At 41.6% G+C, this 19,631-nt stretch overlaps 1 protein-coding gene across 3 annotated transcripts in view; it reads right to left on the bottom strand.

Annotated features, from left to right (window-relative positions):
- RGL1 (ral guanine nucleotide dissociation stimulator like 1) overlaps window positions 1-19,631 on the bottom strand; it is a 206,644-nt gene that overhangs the window by 65,350 nt on the left and 121,663 nt on the right. For all 3 annotated transcript variants that reach the window (XM_004372905.2, XM_004372906.2, XM_004372908.2), the window contains exon 4: window positions 6,020-6,097. In XM_004372905.2, coding sequence (XP_004372962.1) covers window positions 6,020-6,097 — 78 coding nt within the window. The remainder of the gene's footprint in view (window positions 1-6,019; window positions 6,098-19,631) is intronic.

Genomic DNA, 19,631 nt, shown 5'->3' with positions numbered 1-19,631 from the left:
TCAACGATATAATAGTCATTAAAAGAAAGAAAAAAAGTCATTTCCTGAGAAATTTTAAACCTTTTCAAATAAAGTTATGTGTATATATAGAGAAGGAGCCCTAGTGGCACAGTGGTTAAGCACTTGGCTGATAACCGAAAGGTCAGCAGATCGAACCCACCAGATGTTTCGTGGGAGAAAGGTGTGCCGATCAGCTTCCATAAAGATTACGGCCTTGGAAGCCCTACGGGACAGTTCTACTCGTCCTATAGGGTCGCTATGAGTTACATTTGACTCAATGGCAACAGGTTTGGTTTTTGGGTATATAAAGATATTATAATCTCAGACACATTTCAGAGAATGAAGAGTCATGTTATAAAGGATGTGTATGTTTAACATCCCTTCCTTACATCCTCTTCACTTCTGAATTCAATAATTGTAATAAATCTGCAGTAGGAAAAGCTTCCTTTTTCTATTTGGTTCAGATCTTATTATTCTAAAAAGACAGCATTTTATCACGTAAAAATGTCAGCAGGAAGAAGGAAAAGGGCACAGGTGGAATGAATGTGGGCAGAGGTGTTTTCTTCTGTCATAGAAAGTGGGTTCCCTGATTCAAAAACAGTGGCAAGTTTAGGGATCCTAGAAATAAACATGGTACACTTTATTACATGGATCAGTCTAGCACTGACATCAGAAATGACTATCTGGCAAAGATCCCAACATCCAGAAACCCTGGAAGCTGAATTCTTTGAAACTGAAGGATTCTTGTTTTAGCCAGATAACTTTAAATGTTCCCGATACTGCACAAAGCCTGATCCAGGCATCCTCAGAACTGGTATTACAAGTACTCGGCATCTGGGAGTCACTGCAAAGCTGATATTCTTTTAAATGCATGAAGAACACCAGACAGTTGTGACCCAAGTCAGCAGAAACCAATCGTTCGTCTTGAATGCTTCATCTGTATTTCCACATTTTCCTTCTTTTATCCTCTGAAAGGTTGATTAGATCCATATTTAGAAATACAAGAAAGGCTGTTTACTTAGTACTTGGAAGCCTGTATAAAATATAAGGCTTGGTCTATGCTGTACAGCAAAAACTGAAAAACCAAACAGTATCTGGGCATTTTTCTATTCATGGTTAAACCCAACAGTAATTCCTAACACCGTCCCCAGTCTGTAAAACTGAAGACATCTGCCCTAAAACAGGATGTTTACTTCTTAGAATGTCACTGAATTTCTGTTGTCTGCTTCCCACCTGAAATCACAAGAGATTCAGGGAAGGGAAGCAACAGGCATCTTGCCACTCCCTGCAGTTTCCCTAGGAGACAATGCTGAAACTCTTTGATTATGACCCCAGTGAGCAGTTGTGATGTCATGATTAGCAACAAGCAAACTGAAGAAGCTATGTTTTTCTTCCTATTGATTCAAAACTGGTTATACAGTCCTTCAACAGAGAAGAGTAGTAAAGGGTACTTCTCAAACATTCAATATAATATTTGGACCATATCTCTGTTTCTGTTTCTGATATTCATTTTCATTTTAAAAGAGATGAAAACCAAAACCAAACCAAACCCGTTGCCATCGAGTTGATTCTGACTCATAGCAACCCTATAGGACAGAGTAGAACTGCCCCATAAGGTTTCCAAGGAGCACCTGGTGGATCTGAACTGCCGACCTTTTGGTTAGCAGTCAATCGCTGTAACGCCACCAGGGCTTCCAAAAGAGATGAAGAGAGAGATAAATAAACTTTATCCTAGATATGGCTGAATTTGAAAGGACCTCAGAGATATACATTCCAAATACTCATTTTTCAGGTGAAGAAACTGAGACTAAGAGAGGTGAAGTGACCAACTCAAGGTCATATGGCTGGTACATGACAGTGTGACAGAGAAGGAGCTGGAATCTGTTATCCAGGCTCCTTGTCTAGGGCCCTTCACCTTCCATGTGGCTGGCTCCTGACAGTCACAGCATTTGATTCTTCTAATTATATAAAAAGGTACATGAAATAAATAAATTTCAAAATAAGCATGCTCCTATTTAATACCTATTTAGATATTCATAAAGTCAGTTTTCATTTGAGGACTGCAGCCTCATCACCATAACAGAGTTTCTTACCTCAGCACTACTGACATTTTGTAGTAATAAGTCTTTATTATAAAGAACTGTCCTGTGCATTGTAGAATATTTAGCAGCATCCCTGGCCTCTACCCACTAGATGTCAGTAATAGTCCTCACCCCGGACCCCACCCAGTTGAGACAACCCAAATGTCTCCACATTAACAAATGTCCCCAGGGAAGGGGCTGCAAAAAATTGCCCACTAAGAACCACCACCATATAGCCATACCTCCTACACATCTAATGACCATGGGGAAGCCTTTTAGCATTGCTACAAGTCAGATGCCAGAGGCCTGGGATGACCGAGGAACATTATGTATGGATGTGCAAAGGTGTTTCCTTGGATTTCCTTTCCAAAAGACAAAGCAATGACCCTATCTAGTCACAGAAATGATCAGAATAACAACTTCAGAAAGAGAGAAAAAGATAGTGGTAAAGTAAGGTGAAAAAAGAATAAAAGGAGAACTGGTGGTGGGGTGGGGGGAGGAGGGGATAGAAGAAAGAGAAGTGGAAGGAACAAACAACTCAGCAGAGAGAAGAGGTTTTAACATTCCAGAATCTGCAAGACAGAGCAACCCATTATAAGATAAAGTGACATATTTTCATCAGACATTAATTTTTAAAAAGGGAACTCAGTCTGAAAAAAAGGGTCAAGAACTTTCCACCAATTCACTGTAAGGCTTTGGGAAAGGACCATTGTCCCTCAGGGGAGTTCTCTGTGAAGCTCTTTGTTAACGCCTCATATGCTTTAAAAATTGTAAAGCCCTTTAAAACAGCTTATCCTGGAGTTTCACCCACTTTAGTGTTTCTGGTGTACAATGAATCTGGATGAAGTTTTATAATGGGCCTTTAAAAATAATGAATGCAACTTTTCACATCCAGAGTACAAATCAATTTTCTTAACTGCTATTTCCCAAAAAGCCCCGGATATTTTTCAGAATGTTACTCTCCTCAGAGTGTTCAGGTGACTAGCTGAATTAATACTTCTGGATTTGATTTAGCTCCAAAACATGTAAATAAGAACACGCTTATTTCTGAATCTGGTCACAAGTTATACTTGACAAGCTGGCCACTCAATCTTACAGTCTCTTCGTTTGTATACATTTTTAAAATACACATTATAAAACGGGCTTTTAAAAAATTAGTGCATTTTCATGGATAAATAACTTAAAAAACAAAAATAAACCTGTAATCCTGTGGTTTTCATACTTGAAAGTGCATAGGAATCACTTGAGGATCTTGCTAAAATGCAGATTCTAAACCATTAGGTCTGGGATGGAGCCTAAGAGTTCTAACAAGCTCCCAGGTGAGGCTGATGCTGCCGGTCCATGAACCACACTTTGAGAAACAAGGTGCAGTGGTTAAGCCCTCGGCGGTTCTCTTTGGGAGTAAGATGTGTCAGTCTGGTTCCGTAAAGATCACCACCTTAGAAACCCTGAGGGGCAGTTCTACTCTGTCCCCATAGGGTCACTATAAGCTGGAACCAACTCGACGGCAATGGGTTTGGTTTGTTTTGTTTTTTTTTTTTTTGTTTGTTTGTTTAATTCTAATCCATTCCCAAAAGAGCACCTATTTGATTATATTATTTCTCTCCTGTAAAACCTTTTTATAACTGACTCCCTACCACATACTAGGTGAAGTCCGAACCCTCTTGTAAGAAATGAAACCCCTTCATGATACATCTCCAATCTAACTCTCTAGCTTTAGCTCCACTGACTCCCCTCACCCAACATGTACACTATGAAGTAGCCACACCAATTATGTGCTCTTCCCAAAATGTCATGCACACTGCATTTTCCTGATTGGTCCCACTGTTGCCTCTTCCTGGACCGCTCTACCACCAAAATCTTCACCATCCTTCAACACTCAGCTCAAATGTCACTTCCTCCAAGAGGCCTTCTCCAAGCACTTTAAGGAATAAGTAATTGTTCCTCCCACCATGCCTTGCATTTGGGACTCAAATATCTAAACAAGTTTGTCTGATTTTCCAGAAAGTTATAGCCCATCAAATAAAATTATAAAGCTACATGGAGCCAATCTAAAAACTAACCTAACCTGCTGCTGTCGAGTCAATTCTGACTCATAGCGAGCCCTACAGGACAGAGTAGAACTGCCCCATAGAGTTTCCAAAGAGCGGCTGGTAGATTTGAACTGCCGACCTTTAGGTTACTCGGTTTTCTGACTCTTGCTTCATCCTTGGCTCCTGAAGCAACTGAGTCCATCAGTAAATCCTGTGAGCAGTTAAAAATTCCATATGACCTTCCCTACCCCCCGACATTTGGCCCCAGATGAATATTTAACACCAGTGGTTTCAGGCACCCTTTTTTGAAAACACCATTTAAAAAAAACAAATACACACAAAAAACCTCCCTTGCCCACAGATCACCCTCCATCCCATTTTTCTGCTCCACTTTACAGCAAAACTTCTCCAGAGGGTTGTTAGACTTTCTGTCCCCACCTCCATCCACCAAAACTGCACTTACCAAGAACCACCGGGGACCTCCACACTGAAAAACCCAGTGAGCACTTCCCAGAACCCTCTCGCTTGATCTATGGGCAGTGCTGGGCATAGCTGGTCACTCCCTCCCCGAAATCCTTCACTCGTCTTCTGGGACACAACTTCTTCTTTCTTCTCTTCCCTCACTTGGCTGCTCCTTCCCAGTCTCCTCTATGGGTGCCTCTATTTTCCTGACTCTGACATATTTTCTGACACTGGAAGAACCCAAGGGTCAGTCTTCGGACCTAGCTTTTCTCTATCAACACTTATTACCTAGGAGATCACATCCAATCCGAGGCTTTAAATACCATGTATAAACTCTGGGCTCCAAAATTTATACCTCCAGTCTATCCAGCTCCCAGAAATCTAAACTCACTTATCCAATTACCTCTAAATTAATATGTCCAAGACTAAATTATCGTCCTTCTCCTCAATAAAACCTGTTCCCCCAGTAGTCTTTCTCTCTTAAAGCCAGGATTCCATTTCATCAGTTACTCAAGCGACAAACCTTGGAGGCATCCCTGCCTCCTCTTTTTCACTCATACAGCCCATCCACTCCATCAGCAAATCCTGCCAGCAACACCTTCAAGATATCTCCAGAAGCTGACCACCTACACTGTTACTACTTGTCTACACTACCATCATTCCTTGCCTGGACCCTTGTAACTAATTCCTAACTGGTTCTCTGCTCCAACTGTCCCTGCCACAGTCTAATTTCCACATAAAACCAAAGCAACCCTTTTAAAATATAAGTCAGGCCATAGCCCTGCTCTCCTCAAAATCCTGTAAGTGTATCTTATCTTCCTTAGAATGAAATTCAATGTCCTTCCCAAGGCTTTCAAGAAGGCCCCACCTGATCTGGGCTCTTCACTAGCTTGCAGATCTCATCTTCTAGGACTCACTCTGCTCCATACACATCTGCCTCCCTACTATTTCTCAGACACTGCTCTGCCTGATAGCCTTCTCCATGACTATTCTCTCTGCCTGGAATGTCCTTCCTGCAAATATCAACAAGGCTCAGTCCACGCATGCTTCAGGTCTCTGCTCCAATGCCCACTGCTGGCACCCCATGGGAAACAACCCACACTCCTCATCGTGAACTAGGCCTCTTACTCTGCTTCACTCTTCTTCACTTTTTTGCATGTATTCTTTGTCTCTCTCAGCTAAAATGCAGGCTTCATGAGAGCTGAGATTTCTTTCTTTGTTCACTGCTGTATCCCTTAGCACAGTGCCTGGCATAAGTGCTCAATACATTTTTCCTGAATGAATAAATGAATATTGTTAGTCAAGAAATAACTATGTCTTAAACATTATGGGAAAAACCATGGCAACTTTCCAAAGGAATAAATAAAACTCTACTAAACTACATTCTCTAAAAGTATAAAGTCTTGACTGAGAGTTTGTAATGCAGAGAAAAGATACACTCACTTCCTAATCACCGTCTTGGACTCTGATGGAGTTTGGTTTCCATCGTCTTCACAGTTTGGGCTCGTCAGGTTTCCATACCTTTACAGATAAAAGCAAACAAACAAAATCAGTCAATGAAAGAAAGTAGTCTACAGTAACTCTGGACCCTCAAACACAGGCTGAGATAGAAACATGGACTGCAGAATAAACCAGGACTAGGAGAGCATCTGTGGATGCACTGAGGCCAGGCCAGTCTAGACACTACAATTGAGGATGGAGGGCACAAGAGTACCATTTTTTGGAAAGCAATAGGTGCTTAAAGTTCCAAATTCACCACACTGCAAACTCCAAATGTACTAAATAATTGATCAACCACTGTCACACTGTTTGTTGCTCTTCCAGCTTCATTGTGTGAGTAAAATTAGTTAATATATTTCACACAGTTATATTAACATTTGGTATATTGACTTTAAGTTCTTAAGGGGCAGTCTTAACATTAATGTTTCTGCAGTTTCTCCTCCCGTCAATGAGCACTGTTGAGTCCTTGGAGTTTCACAACCTGGTGGTCTGTCCCAAAGCTTTAGATGATAGAAGTGCTAAAACCAGTGAGTTTACATTTTTAAAGAGTACACTTTTGTCTTCTAGTAATGGGATTAAAGGCCCCACTACCCTTATGGTTCCTTGTTCCTAGGATTTACAAATCCTTTTAAAAATAAAAGCCCACCATCTGGTTTGACCAAATGCCAGTCCATCTGGTCTTCCCTATCACCCTGTCGAGGTAGATTCCAGTCTGAGCCCTTAGGCACTAGCCCCCCACCCCCACCCCCATCCACCTGCTCCTTTCTCTAGCTCATCAGCCTTATGAACTTCTTGGCTTCACAAAGGTATTTTCCACTGGCCTCCGCCTCCCTATTCTCTTCATTCTGTCCTGCACCCTATTTAGAGAGCTTCCAGACTACCCTTTGCTCTTCCTGAGATAAGAACTTGGTCAAATTAAGGCGTACTCAGCCCTGTGTGAGCAAGGCAGGGATGTGAAATGAGAGTCATGATAAATAAACAGAGTGGGATTTTTTGGCTCTCTCCTGGGCCACCATCATAGTGAATTATGTCCTCATGTTCTCTCAGAACAGGCTTAGTGGTTTATTAAATAGGCAAGACTGAGGAGGGCGCAGTGACGAGTGTGGCTGTCGGAGAGCAACTGTACCTTCCATCTCTCTGACCAGAGTGATCCATGAAGTCTCCTCCTGCCAGCCCTCAAAAGACTAAATGTGGAACTTAATCTTTGTTCGCTTCACATTTCCTATTAGTCCATTAATTCTCTCTCTGGTCATTCTGGGAATATCATATTTTTATCTTCCAAGTATAGTCAGCCATAGAAAGAGAAATGAAAGCGAAAAGCCCTCACAAGGGAAAGATACACATTTTACTGTCCCTGATACTTTTGTTTTCCAAAGATATTTGTACTGAAAGTTTCCAGATTTTCCTGCTGCTTATCTTTACATGAGCCTCCTACTCTCCCCAGTTCTTTTTTTGCATTTCTCAGACTCAGAGCTGGGACACTGGTTTGGAGGACACTAATACCTATCACAGTTCCTCTCCCCAAATGTGACACCACAATGTGTAATCCAATGGTGTCAAGAAAGACTAAATGACATTGGTAAGCAAAGTTCTCTCTCATTAACTAACCTTGCACCATCTGCAACGGCTCAGAAGACCACACAGGTATTTCTCCCAGCTTCCAGAGTAGTCTACGAGTTCACAGTCAGGACCAGAGTGATTGTTGGATAATAATTTGGAGACCATCAGGACCACAGCATGTGTGACACAGCACATGGTCAGTTACTCAGGCTCACATCTTGCAGACATCCCTGACTCTTATTAGTCTAATTCCTCAAGAAATTCTTAGGCTCTACCTTTACAACATATCCTGGATCCGAACTTCTCATCACTTCCGCTGCTACCACCCAGGCTCAAATTACCACCACCACTGGCCTAGAGGAATGCAGTAGCCATCTAACTAGTCTCCCTGCTTCTGCCCAGCAGCCAAGGGGGTCCTGTTAACTATAAGTCAGATCATGTCACTGCTCGGCTCAAAAGCCCCCCAATGGCTCCCATCTCACGCTGAGAAAAGGTCAAGTAATTATTGTCTCACAAGGCCCTAAATGACCTGCCCCAGGATTTCTCTGACTACATAGCCTATGTCCTCCCCTCACTCACCCTGTTTCAGCCTCACTGGCCTCCCTGCTGCTCTTCCTCCAGGCATCTCCTGCCTCAGAATCTTCACACTCTCTGCCTCCCTCTGCCTGGAAGGCTGGTCCCATACGTATGTCCATGGCTCACTTCCTCTCCTCCTTCAAATGTCAGGCCTTCCCTGCCCACCCTATTTAGAATACAAATGAACCCCAACACCATCCCTTTCCTTGCTTTATTTTTTCTCCATAGCCTTCTAATATACTTTTTAAATAATTTAGTTATTGTGTGAACTGTCCAATAGGACATACACTCTATGAGAGCAGGATTTGTGTCTCTTTTGCTCATTACTCTTTAAAGCTTGAACCAGTACCTGACACCCAGCACGTATGTGATGACTATGTGCTGTGAGCAAACGAGGTGTCTAACGGGGTTCCCTAAGCAGATACGAAACAAGCCTCCCAAGTATCCCTTCAGATTTGTCTCTGCAAAGGTACCATCTGGCCTATGCAAGTGCTTTAACCTGTCTGTGCCTTCATTTCTAGAGGTTTAGGAGTATAAAAAATGCTTTAGGATAGCTGTGATTATCCCAAAAATCTAAAATTAAAATGTCAAAGAAATAAAGTTTCAAGATTTTTAAGCTGAGATCTTGAAAGTGTAAGCAGTATGAAAATGCAAAAAAAAAAAATGTATATACAAAAAAAAAGTATATACAGTGTTACAAAGGAAATCTTTAGAAGTGAAATAAAATTATTAAAGAGCCTGTAAGCTTCTGGAACTGGATGGACTGGGGGGAGGGGGGGTTATTATTTGTCCCTGTACCTTTCTTATCATAAAGGAGAATTAATGCTTTACAGAAACGAAACTAGACTGGAGTTGGAATCAAGACCTCTTTAATGTTAAGGTGAGGTCATCTGAGAGTTTTACTAGATTAAGAGTGTTTCTTTGATGTTTTCCTGGACCCTCCCCATCAAAACTCAAAGTCAAGTTCAATTCATTTACTCCAGGAGGTAAATAAAGGGTGTGCGTGTGTGTGTGTTTAATTAATGGCAGTAGAATAGCTACAGACAAACCTGTCAACATTGTCGCCTCCAATTTCTGCAAAGCCTCCCTAAGATTTAAGATCAAAGCTCCAGCCTCTTAAGAAAGTTTACCAATGAGACATTGCCTTTTGAAGGGTAACTCATAAAACTTAAATAAAAATACAAATTGTCAGAATGACTTCTGACATAGTTTTCTCTGTGTCACAAGGCAAAAAAAAGATTTTAAAATGTCTTTTAACATGGAGCCTTAAGTAATTATTTACTGCAGCCTAAAATTACTAGGGAAAAAAAAAAACCCACCATAATGTTTAACTGGTTGCTGATATTTAAACAGGAAAGAGTTGTTTCTAGGAGGGATAGCTGTATTGCTTGGAGCCTGCCTAGGTTGATGAAATGTTTAATACTGTAGTGCTTGGAGGTAAGAATCAGCAGTATTTGTGGTTCAAAAAAAAAAAAACCTAACATAAAGTTGTCCCGAGGAACAGCCTCTCTGTTAGGGAGCCTTTCCAGCCTTTAATCTGCAACAGAAAAGTCTCAGTAATGCCCAAGTGGCATAAAGACAATCCTATAGTACTCTTCTGGTCTCCACTTGATTCTGGCAACTGATCTAATAATAACGGCACTTAATAATTTTTGAGAGCTTACTACATGCCAATGGAGTCCCTCGGTGGTGCAAACAGTTAAGCACTCGACTACCAGCTGAAAGCCTGGTGGTTCGAACTCACCCAGAGGTGCCTCGGAAGAGAGGTAATGGTGATCTGCTTATGAAAGGTCACAGCCATGAAAACCCTTTGGCGCAGTTCTACTCTGCGTACGTGGGGTGGGGTCGCCATGAGTCAGTATTGACTCCAAAGCAAATAACAACAACTACATGCCAGGCATTGTGTTAGGTGCTTTACATGGATTGTTTCATTTAGTTTTCACAATAATCCTATAAAGTGGTATTATGATTATTATTCCTACTTTACAGATTAGAGAAATGAGGCCCAGAGGGGTTACGTAATTTGCCCCTGAAGACACAGCTAATAAACAGAGTCGGGATTTGAGCCTCAGAGTCACTACCCTACGACACAAGCTACAGTGATCTTGTTTGTTCATTTACTTTACATCTCCCTCTACCAGGTTATACATTCCTTGACGTTAGATGCCTTGAGCCTTTCATTCATTCATTCATTTATTCCTCTTTCAAGGAATATTTATTAAGGCCTATGGCGGAGCACTGGTGGCACAGTGGTTAAGCGTTACAGCTGCTAACCAAAAGGTCAGCAGTTTGAATCCACTGGCCATTCCTTAGAAACCCTACGGGGAGTTCTACTCTGCCCTTTAGGGTCGCTGTGAGTCGAAATTGACTCAATGGCAATGGGTTTGGTTTTGGTTTTATGTCCAGGTACTATTCTAGGCATTGGGCTTTCAGCAGTGAACAAACCAAAATTCTCATCTTCACGCAACACACATTTTAGTGACAGGAGACAGACAAACTATTAAATTGGTTAACATACACTAAGTCAGATAGTGAAAAATTTAACAGAGAAAAATAAAGCAGGTAAGGGTGACTGGGCATGATGGAGGGGCAGAAGGTGCTATTTCATATGGTATATTCAGAGAATGCCCAATGTGAATGTGACAATGAAGTAAAATCCTCTAGAAGGTGAGGGAATGGACCATGTAGATCTCTAAGGTAAGAGCTTTCCAAGCAGAGGGAACAGTGGATGCAAAGGCCTTGAAGCAGTGGCCGGCTTGGTGTGCCTGAGAAACATCAAGGAGGCCAGTGAGAAACGGAGTAGAGTGAGTGAAGGGAGAGGAGGAGATGAGCACAGAGGTAAATGGGACAGTTCATGAGGACCTGGCAGGCCACAGTAAGACTTTGACTTTTACTCTTTACCTTGTTTACTGATGTATCCCCCCAAGCCTGGAACAGAACCTGCACATAGTAGGAACTCAGTAAATATTTGCTAAATAAATTAATTAATACCCTCTACTATTGTAATTGGAGCCCTGGTAGCACAGCGGTTAAGAGTTCGGCTGCTAACCAAAAAGTCGGCAGTCTGAATCCAGCAGCCACTCCTTGGAAACCCTATGGGACAGTTCTACTCTGTCCTGTACAGTCGCTAGGAGTCGGAATCGACTTGATGGCAACCGGTCTGGTTTGGTTACTATTGTAATGAAATGCTGGGAAGGGAAGAGAAGGGCAGGAGCTACTTACTGGGGGTGGTAAAAACTAGAAAAGAGGAAGTAGAGGAAAGAGAGACCTCACATGAAGCTGTTGACTCAAGGACCTCTGGGAATCTTTGTTCTTCTAATAAACCGAGCCTATGAACATCTTAAGCATTTTTCATTAACTGACCACAAAAACCCAGGTCAGGTATGAGAAAAATGTTCAGAGGCTGACCTTGACTCAGGAGGATGTCATGACTGAAATAGCCTGCCGATGTCTGGAACGCCAAGTAAAGCCTTTGATGAAGACTGTGGACTCTATCCCACAGGTCAGCAAGAGGGTTGTTTTGAACAGAACCCCTCTGAATAATACCCTCCGAGGCACGCACCTCTCCTCTCCACCCAAATCTGACCTAAGAACTGAGTCATGGCCACCAAGCCTACCTTGGAAAGGTCTTGTTACCACCCTGGAGTTAGTTACCCAAGGGAAAGACAAAGGTCAAAGACAACAAGGCAAAAACTTCTTGTTCTCTTACAGGAAAGGAAGAGGCAAGGAATGCTGAGCAGAGAACCTGGCAATTGCTTTCAGCTTCTAAGGACTGGTTCTCTAGGCAAAGGTTTTCCATGATTAGAAAAAGCTAGAAGACGCAAAGAAAACTGCCCTCCTCTCCTCTAGGCATTTGCTGAGAAGAGTCTTTCACCTTCCCTGCCCTTCAATTCTCCACGTTATCTTCACAGTAGTCACTGACAGTTAAGACAATATTAGCAGAAAAAAGTACCTAGTATTTCTGCTCCACTTAACAGTTATAAAATGTTATGAAATTCTCCTTGAGAATACCTTAACCCCTAGACCCAACCCAAACTACCTACAATCACTATCCATCCAAGAAAACAAAAATGCACCTCTTCCTGAAACTTGTTTCTCATCCAAGTTTTAAGCTATTTCTCAAATATGATGATTCTCACATCTTTGCTATAAGGTTTCTTTTACCTTCCTTTCCAAGTGCCTGACAGCTATTACTCTTCTCTGGCCTGTTTTCTGCTCCTAGAGCTTGGTTTCCCTTCCACTCCAGTTCGTAATAATTCTAATCAACCAATGGTGAATATGGCTGTTAGCAATGTCACCAATGACACAGTGGCCACAGCAATGATGAAGGAGAACAAATGAAACAGTGTTAGGACGAGTGTCAGGAGCAGACAGTGCTCTGACATCACAGAATCTGTCAACATGTAGAGATTTTTCTTGAGTTTGGTTCAGGTTTGAGATTAATTAATAGATTAGTAGCAAATCAGCTCAGGTCTCTGTGCTCAGTTGACCTCAACCACAAAAAGTTGCTTTACAGAGCCCTTCAAGAATCCTGAAGTCCCTGGGTGGTGCACACAGTTAAGTGCTCAACTACTAACTGAAAGGTTCATGGTTTGAACCCACCCAGAAGCACCTCAGAAGAAAGGCCTGGCAATCTGCTTCCAAAAGGTCATAGCCTTGAAAAAACTCCATGGAACAGTTCTACTCTGCAAGACATGAGGTTGCCATGAGTTGGAATCTTATGAAATATGTTACATAAAACCAAATACAACAAATACAAGTTTTGTATCACAGCATCCTGTCATTTTCAGGAATACTTCTCTCCTCTATACTTACAAAAACTCAAAATAGCATTAATTTATCTAAACTGGTGCTTGTGGCAACTTTAGTAGAGACCAAAGGCAAAAGAATTGTGTTTTACAGGGATAGTAGCTTGATGTCATTTTCAAGGGCTAAGTTCACACACACACACACACAAAATAAAAAGTAAAAAAAAAAAAAAAATCAAATATGAGAATAGTGACAAGAAACACATAAAAATAAACTAAAAACCAGCCAGTACTTTTTTCCTTTCAAAGGTTCAGAGATACAACTTTTTATAAACCATTAAATTTTCTTTAATTGAATGAAATTACTGATTTTGCTTTTTAGATCTACTTAGAACATTTGTCCCCAGTCATGATATAAGCTAGGAGCAGTGCCCTCCTCTGACTCACAGTGACCGCCTAACTTCTCCCCATCACCCACACCTGGGATCCTCTGCCTGGAGAGTCATAACTCAGGATCCCAGGATAAATTTATGGCAAGTCTTGCATGCATAATGTTGTGATGTGCTTTTTTCTAGACAGGGTCCATAGTTTTTATCAGATTCTTAAGAGTTGGTGATCAACCCCTTCTACCAGTTGCTGGAATGTGGTTAAAACCATTGCTTTAACTTATCAAAGCTGAATTTAAAACTTTCTAGTAACTCTTCAGAATTTATTCATATTGCCTTTCAGTTCCTTGTCAGTTTTATTTTGTAGTTTCCAGACATCATAAGAACAGCTTTCTTTTAAAACCTGCTGGAAATCCGGTATTCTTTTCCAAAAAAGAAAGATGACTGCATGCCCTGCCTCCTTTTTCTAAGTGAAATTTTAAAAAAGAGCTACTTCATGGAAACATTTTTATCTCTCAGGTCCTATAAATCCCATTTGAAGAAAAGAAAGCTAGCCTGGTTATGCTCTGAGGCAGATCCTTTTGACAGCACCCCTTTAGTGTCTGCTTTAACACAGCCATCACTGCCAGACCATAAAATTAGAGTTTCTCAGTCACCAAATGTTCCCATCCAGAATTCATACAGTGCTGCTGGGTGAGAGTTGGGTCCACTCTGCAAAAATAAAGATTTACCGACTCATCAGGGAAGATAATTTATTTCCATTTTCCCTCCTGCAATTATGGTTGGATGTAATTCTAAAACAGTATCAGATTAAACTTTTCTGGTTAACTCAGAGCAATGACATAGTTACAGGGAGAAAATACTAACAATGCTTGTCATATTGAGGCTGGACTCTGTCCCTTGTTTCCGCATGCTTCCCAGAGCTGAGTGTGTGGGCCACGGCTGAACAGGGCATGATGTCCTCAGCAGAACAAAGGTGGGGCAAACACCTGACAGTCAGCATCCTTGAGCCACGAGCAATAGATTTTTGGAGTCAATCTCTCCAACAAGAATTCCCTGTTTCTTATCACATTGTATATAACTTCTCTAATAGACTCAAAGTTTTATTGATGTTGTATTAGTTTTCTATTGCTGCTGAAACAAATTACCACAAACTTAGTGACTTCGAACAACACAAATTTATTATTTTGCAGTTGTACAGGTCTGAAGTCCAGCACATGTCTCACTGGGCTAATATCAAAGTGTCAGCAGGGCTGTGTTCCCTTCTGGAGGCTCAAAGAGAAAATCCATTCCTTGCCTTTTCCAGCTTCTTCAGGGGGCTCATGGCCCCCTTCCACCTTGAAAGCCAGCAACATGGCCTCTTTCCCTCTGTTTCCGTTGTCACATTTCTTTTTCTGGCTCTTTCTTCTGCCTCACTCTTTCACTTTTGAGGACGCTCGTGATTACATTGGGCCCACCTGAATAATTCAGGATAATTATTTTATCTTCAAGTCAGTTGAATGGCAACCTTAATGCCATCTGCAAACTTAATTCTCCTTTTTATGAAACCTAACATATTCAGAAGGTCCCAGGAATTAGGACGTGAACATGTCCATCCTAATTACTCTGCCTACCACAGTTGTAGATTATTATGAATTTTATGTCTTTCTTTTCTGAGCTAAACTGTTTTTCTCCACCTGATAAAGCATGAACCAGAAAGAACATGAACGTTTCATGAAGGATGTGCCTTACAAACGTTTTCAATGCTCCTTCCTATGTTAGAAGCATTTAAATATCCAAAGAATCTCATAGCCCTTGTTTACTCCAGCCAATAGTTTCCTCTTCCTAATAGTCACAGAAAAGAGGAACAGGATCCCGTTCATTTTTCAGCATTCTGCCCTTTTTTTTAACCCATAACACACGTACCATCCAAAGGTTTTCTTACCTATGAAACTGTCAATACCTAGATGTAAGGAAAATCTATTTAAACCCATTTGCTAAGACAAATATCTTAAGAAATGGCGTTCATTTTCTAAAAAGGTCACCTAGTCAGGATATCCAGCATGTCTGTATTTTAAGCTAGAAAGGAAATAAAGCAATGTTAGGATTTCCTGAAAGCTTTCCCACTAAATTAAATGGGATGAGCAACCAACCAAAAAACTCTCAACTGTTTCACGCACAGTGGGACAAGAGACTCAATGGGTGAACCACTCTACAGTTTCCCCTTGACCCTGTGAGGAGTTGGCAGAGGGGAGTTACTAAAGTTAATGAAGAGAATGGCATGGCATTGTCTTGAAAAACCTCCCTACATAAGTGACAGAAGTTAAACAGAAATAACACTTAGAAGAAAAAAAAGTAGGAAAAAATCACATTAGGAAGGTAATAGTTATTGTTGTTAGGTGTCGTTGAGTCTATTCCAATTCATAGTGACCCCATATGACAGAGTAGAATTGCCCAATAGGGTTCTCTAGGCTGTAATCTTTACGGGAGCAGATCGCCAGGTCTTTCTTTTGCAGAGCCGGGCCAGCAGGGCTCCGTTGAGTTTCACAGTAACAACGTTTATATGTTAGTGCAATGGGAGCCCGGTACCAGGAGGTGACTCATGGCCCCTTATGAGATGCTGTGATGCAGTTGCCAGTGTCTGCTCCTAAAGTGCTCTGTGATGATAAACCCCTTTCCCTGGACCTGGAAGAGCAGAAGATACTAGAAACCTTGCCTCCTACTAAAAGGAAAGGAAGTAAGGGAACCTCGCAAGCACTCCATGTCAGCACAAATCGAGGCATATTTGGCAAGTGCCTTGTCTAATTCCAGCACTAAATTAAAAACTTAATTATTTTTAAGCGAGGTTTAACAAAAAGTAATTTGGGACATATTGTGAACATGAGCATCTCAAAAATGTTTATCCAGCTACTGATGCTAAGGAAGCATTTGAGAGCTGAAGGGATTTGTGTTCTGAGCTTTTAGTAGGAGGTTCACTACCACCACCTCATAGTCCCGAGGCAAAAAAAAGGTTTTATTAAAAATTCACATTCAGCCCTCAGTGCCATGACAGTGATGGTATGAGTCTACAGACATATCTGTCCCTCTCACTGGACATAGGAAAAGGCTGGGTAATGTTCACTGTCGTACCACCTCCCAGTGCATCCGCTCGTTCCTGATAGGCATGAATAAAAATAACCATTATTTATTTGTTAGACAAATAGTTCCTAAGCACCTAACTGCCAGGCACCGCTCTCCTCAGAGGCTATGGCAGTAAACAAGACAAATGCAATCTCTGAGTAGGGGAGACAGTCAGGAAATAAGCAAGATAAGTAAGAAAGGTCACTGTAAATAGTAATAAGTGGTATGAAGAAAGAAAACAAGGGAATGGTTATCTCTTAAGCGCTCAACACTTGCCAGTCACTATACCTCATAAAGAAGCCCTGGTGGAGCAAACAGTTAAGTGCTTGGCTGCTAACTGAAAGGTTGATGGTTCAAATCCACCAGCTGCTCCAAGGGAAAAAGACGTGGCAGTCTGCTTCCATAAAGATTACAGCTTTGGAAACCCTATGGGGCAGTTCTACTCTGTCCTACAGGGTCGCTATGAGTCAGAATCGACTCGATGGCAACGGGTTTGGTTTTAGGGTTTTATACCTCATAAAGAATCAACTCGAAGACGATGGGTTTTTTTATACCTGATAAATTGGTCCCTGGGTGGTGCAAGTGGTTTACAATTGGCTGTTAACCTAAAGGTTGACGGTTCAAACCCACCAAGTGGCACCATGGAAGAAAGGCCTGGCAATCTGCTTCCATAAAGATTACTGCCAAGAATAACAAAGCTTATTAAGAAAATGTTCTGCATCCTACTTTGGTGAGTGGTGTCTGGGGTCTTAAAAGCTTGCAAGCAGCCATCTAAGATGCATCAATTAGTCCCAACCACCTGGAGTAAAGAAGAATGAAGAGAACCAAAGACACAAGGAAAGCAGTAGCCCAAGAGACAGAAAGGGCCACATGAACCACAGACTTCATCAGCCTGAGACCAGAAGAACTAGATGGTGCCCGGCTACCACCAATGACCACCCTGACAGGGAACACAACAGACAGCCCCGGATGGAGCAGGAAATAGGTGGGGTACAGAACTCAAATTCCAGTAAGAAGACCCGACTTAATGGTCTGACTGAGACTGGAGGAACCCCGGAGAGCATGGCCCCTGGATTCTCTATCAGCCCAGAACTAAAACAATTTCCGAAGCCAACTCTTCAGACAGGGATTGGACTGGACTGTGGGACATAAAGTGATACTCGTGAGGAGTGTGCCTCTTAGCTCAAGTAGATACAAAAGACTAAATGGGCAGCTTCTGTCCGGAGGTGAAATGGGAAGGCAGAGAGGGTTAGGAGCTGGTTGAATGGACATGGGGAATCAGGGGTGGAAAGGAGGAGTGTGCTGTCACAGTCTGGGGAGAGCAATTACGGTCACATAACAATGTACGTACAAATTTTTGTATGGAAAAAAAAAAAAAGATTACTGCCAAGAAACCAATACATGGTATCTTAGTTATCTAGTGCTGCTATAACAGAAATACCACAAGTGGATGGCTTTAACAAAGAGAAATTTATTCTCTTACATTCTAGGAGGCTAGAAGTCCAAATTCAGGTTGCCAGCTCCAGGGGAAGGTTTTCTGTCTCTGTTAGCTCTAGAGGAAGGTCCTTGTCATCAATCTTCCCTGGTCAAGGAGTTTCTCAGCACAGGGACCCCGGGTCCAAAGGACACACTATTCTCCTAGCTTTTGTTTCTTGTGGTATGAAGTCCCCCGTCTTTCCTCTGGCTTCTCTCTTTTATATCTCAAAAGAGATTGGCTTAAAATATAACCTAATTTTGTAGATTGAGTCCTGCCTCATTAACATAACTGCCACTAATCCCACCTCATTTAATAGAGACAGGATTTACAACACATAGGAAAATCACATCAGATGACAGAATTGTGGACAATCACACAATACTGGGAATCATGGCCTTGCCAAGTTGATAGATATTTTTGGGGGACACTATTCAATCCATAACACACAGGGTCGCCAGAAGTTGGAATCACCTCAATGGAAATGCGGTTTTTTGTTTTTTTCTTTATACTTCATGATGGAGTCCCTGGGTGGTGTACATGGTCAATGTGCTTGGCTCCTAACCGAAAGGTTGGAGGTTCAAGTCCACCCAGAAGAGCCTTGAAGAAAGGTCCGGTGATCTACTTCTGAAACATCAGCCACTGAGAACCCTACAGAGCACAGCTCTTCTCCAACACACATAGGGTCACCATGAGTTGGAATCAACTCAACAGCAACTGGTTTTATACCTTATAATAACCCTATAAACTAGGTGCTATTTTTTTATTCTCAATTTATAGATGAGGAAACAAATGATAGTAACATAAATTAACTTACCCATTATTGTAGAGCAAGTAAGGGGTACAAAACCAGAATCAAATTCAAGATTTTTTACTCCAAAGCCCATGCTCTTAAACATGACACTATATGCCTCACATATGAATTTCATAGTAAAAGACAGACCAAAAAAAAAAACACTGCTTTTCCAACAAAGTATCTTTAAATTTTGAAAGGAAAGGGAAACATATATGGCACTTATGACAAAGTCATAAGGACAATGTTCCACTGCTATTCATGAGGTTTTCACTGGCCAATTTTTTCTTTTTTAAAAGTAAATCATCAAGTCCTTCTTCCTAATCTTTCTTAGTCTGGAAGCTCTGCTGAAACCTGCCCACCACGCATGACTGCTGGTATTTGAAACATCGGTGCAGTGGCATAGCTTCCAGCATCACAGCAACACGTAAGCTACCACAGTACAACAAACTGACAGACCAGTGGTGGACTGAGAATTCCAGAGCACTTAACTGTGCTCATACGGAACCTGTTGTTTGAACAGAACAAGAGGATACTTAGTGGGTTTAATATCAGGAAAGGTGTGCGTCAAGGTTGTAGCCTTTCACCACACTTATGCAATCTGTGTGCTGAGCAAATAATCTGAGAAACTGGACTATATGAAGAAGAACACGGCATCAGGATTAGAGGAAGACTCATTAAAAACCTGTGATATGCAGATGACACAATCTTGCTCGCTGAAAGTGAAGAGGACTTGAAGCACTTACTGATGAAGATCAAAGACCACAGCCTTCAGTATGGATTACACCTCAACATAAAGAAAACAGAAATTCTCACAACTGGACCAAAAAGCCGTATCATGATAAATGGAGAAAAGACTGAAGTTGTCAAGGATCTCATTTTACTTGGATCCACAATAAATGCCCATGGAAGCAGGGGT

Source organism: Trichechus manatus, unplaced genomic scaffold (assembly GCF_000243295.1).
Source record: "Trichechus manatus latirostris isolate Lorelei unplaced genomic scaffold, TriManLat1.0 scaffold00021, whole genome shotgun sequence".
Lineage (NCBI taxonomy): Eukaryota > Metazoa > Chordata > Mammalia > Sirenia > Trichechidae > Trichechus > Trichechus manatus.
Note: the sequence above shows the minus strand (reverse complement) of the source record. Positions and strands in the feature narration are given on the sequence as shown.